The following is an 8850-nucleotide window of genomic DNA, read 5'->3' as shown; positions in this document are numbered from 1 at the left end:
TGAGTCACTTGTTACAGTTGATAGAAGAGTATGTGACAACAGATTTGCCAGTCATATAGGCCGTTATAAATAGCTTCATAACATCTTACGCCATTGTTCATATTGTTAATAACGGCCTATGACAGATTTGATCATTTCTTATGTAGTAGTTATAAAGGCTTTATGAATACGTACAGTACATAAAGTGCTTACAGTAAAGTGTTACCTATTCTTCCAAATCAAGGATATTTAATTCATTGAAATGACTGGAAAACTTACACACTGTGGCTTTATTCTCGGAGCAACATTCTGTGTTTTTACTTCTTGGATTCCTTAAATACACCTTTCATGGTATACAGTAGCTGTTATTATACAAATATGTTTATATTTACTAAGATATTGACCACTGTGTTTATAATATATGCCTTTTGATATAAAAGTTCCATGCTCTTCTATAACTTCCATGTGACTTCAATCATACTCAGAAACAAGCTCATGTTTATCATCAGAAAACTTTATTCGAATCACACCATGCGACTACAATCATCTCTCTCCAGTGGCTATGATGCAACGGATGGAGCCCACGGTGGCATGCAGAGCTCCCCAGTCGGTGTAGCGATGGTACTCCCCCCTCTCCAGCAGGTACTGGCGGCCGCGGAAGTTGGGGTGCTCGAAGAAGACCCAGGAACCCTCCTGGACCTTGCAGGAGTGGATCTCGCGGCTGTGGAAACGTTCCTGGACAGAGGGCAGGTTCTCAGTCACCTCCAGGGACTGACCATCGAAGTTGGGCCTCTCGAACAGCCTCAGCTTGTAGGGGCCAGTGGTCTGGGAAAAAGTTGATCAAACATCGAAGAATGTGTCATTATTGGCTGCTTATGAAGTTCTGAAAGGTGTGGGCCTATCTAAGTTCTGATAGTAACCTGAATAAGGCCATGATCATGTTTCTCTATAAAACAAAAATGTTGGTCTCCTAGTTTACATGACTTACCTTTTTGATGACCCGACAGGATCTTATGCAGTCGTTGAACCCCATCCAGTGCTGGTAGTCTGCGTACTCCCCGGGGCCTAGGATGTACTGGTAACCCATGTAGTTGGCGCGCTCATAGAGGACCCACCAGCCGCCCTCCACCCGGCAAGAGTTGCATCGAGCGAAAAAGTCATGCAGGTCAGCGGAGTCTCCTTTGCAGTCGTAGGACCGCCCCTGGAAGTTCCTGTCCTCATAAAACACAATCTGTTGGAAGAGAAGAGACAGCGTGTTACATTTCTGAATTCCATATAGTTAAAAAAAAATGACAGAACTATGAAACTATGGAACAGGTGCTCATTCATTATATGAATCTCCACCGGAACACAACTCACCTTCTCCATCTCTTCAGAGTTCAGAATACCAGGCACAGTAAACGACACTAAAGCTCAGGGCCTGCAAGTATACTCTTTATAGATGGCAGAGACAATAACACCAAGCACATGGTTAGCACAAAGTGAATCAGATATTTCAATCAGCTATTCAAATATTTATCTAGGCTCAACGCATTGTTCTAAAGCACTGAATCACTGACCCACACACAATAGCAGGTAGAAAGTGCCAAATTTCAGTCAGTTCATGTGGGATCCAAAACAATCCAGGGCCACCAAGGGCAGCTTGAGATAAACATTAAACAAAGAAATCTGATGGGAAATCGAATGAGTCTCACTGTATGTTTTAACCCATGAAAATCCATGTCATGATACATTTAGGCCAGGAATTCACAAGCTCTTAACAGGCTGTCCGTATCGAATGGACAAACAACTAAATGTTACAATTGTACTACTCTGTTTCAGTATCCCTTATTCTAGATAATCCCTTATCTTCACATCAAAATGAAAATAAAATATTGAAACTATTGTATTGTGTCATTCTAATAGGTTGCTAAAAAAAATTTTTTAAGTCCAGCAGTGATACATTGTAATAACTTTGTAATAAATGAAATACATGATTCTGTCTTTATGGGAATACAAATGCCCTCTTGTCTATGTATTCATTATGATATGAGCAACTTTTCCTTATAGAGGAAGGGAGGAAGTAGTTGCTAGGCCACTCGTACAGAAACCAGAAGCACATGTCTTAAACGCAAAGTCTTAAAAAGGCCAAATATGATTCTATATGCAGTTCATACAGTTCATGCAAATGCAGTCCTGTATTATCAGTATACCACTTTCAATGCCAACTGTTAGCCTTCATGCCGTTGTTGATGAAACCCTCAATTATTTTGTGCAGAGGTCATCCATATACATAGCTCAGTTTCAAACAGCCCGCTAGCACAACTCCAAGACAGATTTCTAACAACTTTTGTAAGTCAACATAGTTTTATGATTCTGATTGTAGCTATCTCAAATGAATAGGACACATGTTTGTTATAATTGTTTTTGCACTGATTCACAAAATGTATATAGACAGGTCCAGGAACAACACAGTTCAATTACAGTCCAGGATCAACATACTGTAGCTACAGTGCCTTCAGAAAGTGTTCACACCCCTTGACTTTTTTTTTTTTAGAAATGAATTACAAATTGAAAGCTGAAATGTCTTGAGTCAATAAGTATTCAACCCCTTTGTTATGGCAAGCCTAAATAAGCTCAGGAATAATAATGTGCTTTACAAGTCACATAATAAGTTGCATGGACTCACTCTGTGTGCAATATTAGTGTTTAACATGATTTTTTAATGACTACCTCATCTCTGTACCCCACACATACAATTATTTGTAAGGTCCCTCAGTCAAGCAGTGAATTTCAAACACAGATTCAACCACCAAGACCAGGGAGGTTTTCCAATGCCTCGCAAAAAAGGTCACCTATTGGTAGAAGGGTAAAAAAAAGGACATTGAATATCCCTTTGAGCATGGTGAGGTTAGTAATTACACTTTGGACGGTGTAGCTATACACCCAGTCACTACAAAGATAGAGGCGTCCTTCTTAACTCAGTTGCCAGAGAGGAAGGAAACCGCTCAGGGATTTAACCAAGAGGCCAATGGTGACTTTAAAACAGTTACAGAGTTTAATGACTGTGATAGGAGAAAACTGAGGATGGATCAACAACATTGTAGTTACTCCACAATACTAACTTAATTGACAGAGTGAAAAGAAGAAAGCCTGTACATGCATCCTGTTTGCAATAAGGCACAAAGTAAAACTGCAAAAGAAATGTGGCAAAGAAATTAACTTTATCTCCTGAATACAAAGTGTTATGTTTGGGGAAAACCCAACACATCACTGAGGACCATTCTTCATATTTTCAAGCATGGTGGTGGCTGCATCATGTTATGGATGTGCTTGTCATCGGCAAGGACTAGGGAGATTTTTTTGTTGATAAAAATAAATGGAATAGAGCTAAGCACAGGCAACATCCTAGAGTAAAATCTGGTTCAATGTGCTTTCCAACAGACATTGGGAGACAGCAGGACAAGAACTTAAAACACAAGGCCAAATAGACACTGAAGTTGGTTACCAAGACAACATTGAATGTTCCTAATGGTCTAGTTACAGTTTTGACTTAAAACGGCTTGAAATATATGGCAAGACTTGAAAATGTCTGTCTAGGAATGATTAACAAGCAACTTGACAGAGTTTGAATCATTTAAAAATAATAATATGCAAATATTGTACAATCCAGGTGTGCAAAGCTCTTAGAGACTTACCCAGAAAGAATCACAGCTGTAATTGCCGCCAAAGGTGGTTTTAACATGTATCGACTCAGGGGGTTGAATACAGGATAAACATAATTAAATTACAATCCAGGATCAACACAGCTAAATGACGATGCAGGTGTAACATCAAAGTGAATATGTTTCACAGTCAGAACATTGAAATATTGTTGTAGTACATCACATGTAATATGCAAACTGTCACAGTGACAAGGGCTTATGTTGGCATGGGCCGTTGTATTGAATATCCCTTGTTTCTAAACTTAAATATTAGATGGGGAGTGTGTTCATTGTTCAGAGACTTTCCTTTTTAATCCTATTCTTAATGAGTTGTGTTGTGTGCTGAGATGTCATGGTATGCTAGCATTTTATTTAGAAGTCTTTGAGTGGTAAAGTAATGCAAAATTGCATACAATCTGATTCATTGTAATGCGTCTTGAATTTAAACATGTAAATGTCTATCATCCAACTTTTAATTCAGAATTCTAATTGTCTGCTGTGTGTGCTATTACTGGCTTTGGGTTTTCTCTCCATTTCGAGGTTGGTTACCTCGTTAAAATGGGTTATACCTGTGCTGGCCCAGAGAGTGATCTCATTAGTGAGGATGTGTTCCACCAGTGCTGGCCCAGCTGGTATTTAAGACCTGCTAGCCCAGTACATCTGCTGGAAAAGAAGATGTTGGGAGAGTTACACCTCACATTAGCGCTTCCACTTTAGGTAGCCAAACAAAGCCTTAATCTTAATCCCCTGTTTAGTTTGATCTATATTTTTTGTAACTCCCTATCCTAAATTTTTGTCAGTTTTTTTTATTTTAGTTTGTCTTTTCTGAGGAAATTCAAGTGGGCATCAATAGTGGTTGTCTGTTAGGTCCCTTTCTAGTTGCTTTGCCAACATTCAGTGGACACCCCCATGTGTTTCTTTCAGAACCAGTCTGAAACACTTTCTGTTTTGGTTTGGTTGTCAAAGTGACTACTTTATTAGTTCCTTTTTCCGTTGAGCGATGACATCTAGGGTTGTCTTTACGGAATGTAACACTGTCCCTTATACTGTGTATGTTTAACTGGCTTTTTATTGTGTGACACTGTACCATGTTACAAACTGTTTGTGTGTTCATTTGTATGGCTATCTTCTATAGGATTGTGTAAAGACTTTGTTCCTTGGAAGGTAATAAAGGATTGTATTGTATTCTGTTCCATTCTATTTTAGAGTTGTTGATAGGGTGGCAAAGATGACTAAAGAAAACAGTGTGAGTAGATCTACTGGTGTTGACATACAGTACTTGTGCCCGGTGATTCCCATGTCAAATGAATGAAGACAATGGGGTGTGTGCGGATCAGACAGGGTTTTATTTGTTAGACTGCAACACTCTCACACAGAGGTGGGTGTCATAAGGCACTGCAGAGAGGTTTCTGGGTAGGGGTCGTCGTAGGGCTCTAGAACTCTAGAGGTTGTAAGGTTCTAGAACTCTGTGATCCTGCGGAAGGAGCCCACGACAGGGGAGGTGGCGCCCCAGTCCGTGAAGTTATGGTACTCTTTGCGCTCCAGGAAGTACTGACGCCCCCTGTAGTTGGGCAGCTCGTAGAATGCCCAGGCACCGTCCATCACCACAGCAGAGTGGAACTCACGGAACTTGAATGCTTCGTGGACCGATGGGCAGTCCTCACTCCACTCTGCCATATGGCCAGCGAAATCTGGCCTGTCATAGCATCTGATCTTGTAGGAATTTCCATAGACCTGCAAAATAAATACAACCGAAAATGTTTAAATGCCAGTATCCTTAATTAATTATATCAAAGTAATCATGTTAATTATTTGAATTGTCATTAATCTGTATGCAAAAAATGATATTCGAAATTTGGGATGCCTCTTTAAATTGGTTTATTGGCTGTTGTCCTGGTTTCCTTCAACAACTGATGTAGATGGGCCTGGACATGACGCAAACTGCTGCCAAAACATGAGCCTTTTATCTATCCTTATTGTCTGTTGGCTTTTGAATGATCATTGCCTGGTTGGTGCACCCTGGGGCATTCCATTCAAGCTGGGCATTGCCCTGCATCCAAATCTGGTCAGACACATTTTAACATCCTAATTGCCAAAACCCAAATATACAAGCATAAAATAAATAAAAATAAGTTAGTGATGTCTGTCTGATGTAAAATGTGTACATTTAAGATCGAGAAAACATCTGTCAAAAAGCAAAATAACGTAATGCAAATCAATAAACTGGTTCCTGGGGACTTTGAGCACTGATTATGAACTTCTTGCCTCAAGTTGTCAGTGTCTATCTACTGACACAAATAAACGTCAGATTTGTCAGTCCCATCTTCAAACTAGGCTTACAGTTTGTACTTTTGGTAGGTAGGCTTACGTTTTTGATAGATCGACAGGATCTGATGCTGTCGTTGAAGCCCATCCACTGCTGGTGGTCAGGGTACTCCCCAGGGGTCAGGATGTACTGGTAGCCTGCATAGTTGGGGCGCTCGTACAGAACCCAGCAGCCGCTCTCCACCCTGATAGAGTTACAGCGGCTGAAGAAGGAGTGCAGGTCTGGGCAGTCACTGCTGCATTCATAACTACGACCTTGGAAATTCTTATCCTCAAAGAATACAATCTGGAAGAGAGATAGAGACAGAAAAGCCTGGTAAGATACAAGCCATACCTTTTATACAGTACTTCTTCCAATATGTGGCTGTAATGATTGCTCCTCTGCCAAGCTGCGATACCTACAATGCTGCTTGAAGTTACAGAAGTGACAAAAAATCTAATCAAAGTCAGTAGTCAAATCAAGGCAGATAAACATAACTAAAAGTATAAGCACTTTTTCTGTCGAGCAAAGTTTCTCATACACGTTTTACATATATTCTATGATATTATCTATGTAATCTAAAGACTCCTTCTTACCTTCCCCATTTTCTGATTGTTATTGCTCACCTCCCACTCACCAGCAGTACTGCTGAGGTTTATATCGAAATGCAGAATGTGCCGACAAGGGGAAGCCTTTGTTAAGCAAATTAGCCTGATTTGCATATCAGCAAATGGTTTGTTCAAGTTTAATTTCCCTTTGTACCAATGCAATGGCTCCGTATCAAAGAATTGCCAGAACTGTGATGTGAAAGTTATAAAGGCCAACTCTCCCAGTCTGTCCCCTAAATGCATTATATGGATTGCTTTCAAGCAGTCTGCTATCATGGAATCTTTATTGGTTTCTATTGGCATCTAGTATTGTTTGATCTAAAATACATTTTTTTTGTGATTTTATTTTGTCTTGAGCATCATGTTCAGGAACTGTTTCGTTGTGCAACTGTGTTGTCTCATCGTGCAAGTCTGAAGTTGTAGAAGCTATAATGACTGAACTTTCATCCCAATAGTCAATATCGAGTCAGAATTTAGTAGTCGTTGATGGGATCCTCTTGTGGCTTTTGATGTGCTCTTAATTTACTGTAGAGACAGAGGAAAGAGCATGGCAATGCATTATAAAGAAAGCTGTCTTAAATGATTGACACAACGTAAACTCTGAACCAGAACAAGCATTTTTTCTCAGGTTGCAAGTGTGACCACTATGAATTACTTTCTTCAATCCTTCAATATATTTCTCATTCAGATCGGGAACAAGTATTGAAATATTTCAAGAATGACAAAGTGTGTATGGAACTCCTCTGTGGGCTATGTGCAGTCAGAGTAGAGAGTTCTTGGATGACTATAGGGTCTTTGTGACTCTATAACAAATCTGAAACCACAGATTAGAGATATTAACCCTCAATCTAAAGCTGTATTATGCCATCGTTTGTTTTTGTTGTAATTTGAGTATTTGTTAACAAGAGGAAAAAAATGAAAAAAATGAAGAAACCCGCCCGCTGCTCTTGCTAATATCACTGCTCTTTAATAAGCTTTACTTATCGGCCTAAATGCCTTCGTCAGGGCCTTTAGTATTTGTTAACAAACAATGTATAGCCTCAAAATGTTAAAAACTTTCCTGCTAATCTCATGGACCATGTCTTCTTGCATCCATATCTCTGTCTTTGAATCTGAGTGGTTACTTTACCGCTTTTCCATGATTTAATATATTTTTAACACTTAACACCAGTGCAAAGTGATTACAACAAATATTGTTGGCCAGTGACAGAAACAGTAACATTAATGGCACTATATAGACACGTTTGAGTGTTACATTTAACACTATGTGTTGATTTAATACTTGTGATTTTGCTATGTGGGTCCTCTGTAAGCCAATGTTACTTCAGGGAGTTTATTGAAGTCTTTATGTCTCAGGCAAAAGTCAATGACTGTACTTTATTGAACCACCTCTGATCCACTTCAACCTCCTTCACAAAGAGACCCATCCGGGTTCAAACCTGGGTCTGCTGACCACCACAGGAGTGTATAAGCTTGCTGAGCTAAAGCCTATGTTCTTCAATATATTAACTTACAAAAACAATTTTGTAAAGGCTGAGCCCCTTAGTCTCTTGAACCACTGCTATTGGTACTTTGAAGCATACCCTTGATTGAAGCCACAATCCTGAGTTTGTTTCAACCCAATGGCAATTCCACCACTTGGCTTTGAATGGGGGATGGGGCTGGGGAAACGTAACAACAGAGCTATGGATGCAAGGGTTGACTGTCCATGAGATTGAAATGATAGCTTTGAACGTTTTGAAACTATACTTTGTTTGTTTACAAAGACTCACATGACAACACAATCATAGACAATGGAGTTAAACAGAGATTTGCATTATGACAGTTCCCACATATTAGGGTCAGTTATTGTGGGAAATGGGACTGACGATTGTATTTTATAGACAAGTCTCTCTCTTGAAAAAGAGAGCAATAAATTCAGTGTGATATTGGCGGTTCAATGTTTAAACTCGCTTTCCCGAAATTAGCCGATTATTAACATAATATTTCATAATTCTTCCTTCTCATGCACATGCTGTACTGCTGTACTCTCAAATCCAAGATGGCGTAGCAGTCAGATGTCTTTGTCTTTGTCTTGTCTCGTCCCATGTATATATCTTTTTATATCTTTTTCTTCGCATTATTTTTAATATTTTTCCTAAACCTCAACTTCTAAATACTCTCCTGCAACCTGCCTCACCCAATGTGGTGTGGATCTGTTTTTTTTCTAAAGTATTTCTATTTACTTCCGAACTGGAATACCTCAACTGAAGCTAGCTAGCTAACTAGCTACCAG

At 39.5% G+C, this 8850-nt stretch overlaps 2 protein-coding genes across 2 annotated transcripts; both read right to left on the bottom strand.

The window, feature by feature from the left end:
• Positions 1-512: 512 nt before the first annotated feature.
• On the bottom strand, positions 513-1347 carry LOC115161494 (gamma-crystallin S-1-like). The gene is made up of 3 exons (XM_029712472.1): positions 1339-1347; positions 968-1243; positions 513-804 (listed from the first exon to the last, which is right to left on the bottom strand). The coding sequence occupies exons 1-3, from the start codon at positions 1345-1347 to the stop codon at positions 523-525; spliced, it is 567 nt and encodes a 188-aa protein (XP_029568332.1). The 3' UTR covers positions 513-522.
• A 3638-nt stretch (positions 1348-4985) lies between these two features.
• LOC115161516 (gamma-crystallin M2) lies at positions 4986-6775 on the bottom strand. The gene is made up of 3 exons (XM_029712493.1): positions 6564-6775; positions 6031-6273; positions 4986-5396 (listed from the first exon to the last, which is right to left on the bottom strand). The coding sequence occupies exons 1-3, from the start codon at positions 6687-6689 to the stop codon at positions 5121-5123; spliced, it is 645 nt and encodes a 214-aa protein (XP_029568353.1). The 5' UTR covers positions 6690-6775; the 3' UTR covers positions 4986-5120.
• Positions 6776-8850: the final 2075 nt, after the last annotated feature.

This window comes from Salmo trutta, chromosome 24, assembly GCF_901001165.1.
Source record: "Salmo trutta chromosome 24, fSalTru1.1, whole genome shotgun sequence".
NCBI classification, from domain to species: domain Eukaryota; kingdom Metazoa; phylum Chordata; class Actinopteri; order Salmoniformes; family Salmonidae; genus Salmo; species Salmo trutta.
Note: the sequence above shows the minus strand (reverse complement) of the source record. Positions and strands in the feature narration are given on the sequence as shown.

Excerpts from the sequence above, each read along its gene's own strand:
- LOC115161494 (XM_029712472.1), bottom strand. Across the intron at positions 805-967 it reads CCTGTCGGGTCATCAAAAAG|ACCACTGGCCCCTACAAGCT; the intron begins GTAAGTCATGTA and ends ACTTTTTCCCAG.
- LOC115161516 (XM_029712493.1), bottom strand. The coding sequence starts at position 6,689 with ATGCAAATCAGGCTAATTTGCTTAACAAAGGCTTCCCCTTGTCGGCAC. Across the intron at positions 6,274-6,563 it reads ACAATCAGAAAATGGGGAAG|ATTGTATTCTTTGAGGATAA; the intron begins GTAAGAAGGAGT and ends TCTCTCTTCCAG. Across the intron at positions 5,397-6,030 it reads CCTGTCGATCTATCAAAAAC|GTCTATGGAAATTCCTACAA; the intron begins GTAAGCCTACCT and ends TTTATTTTGCAG.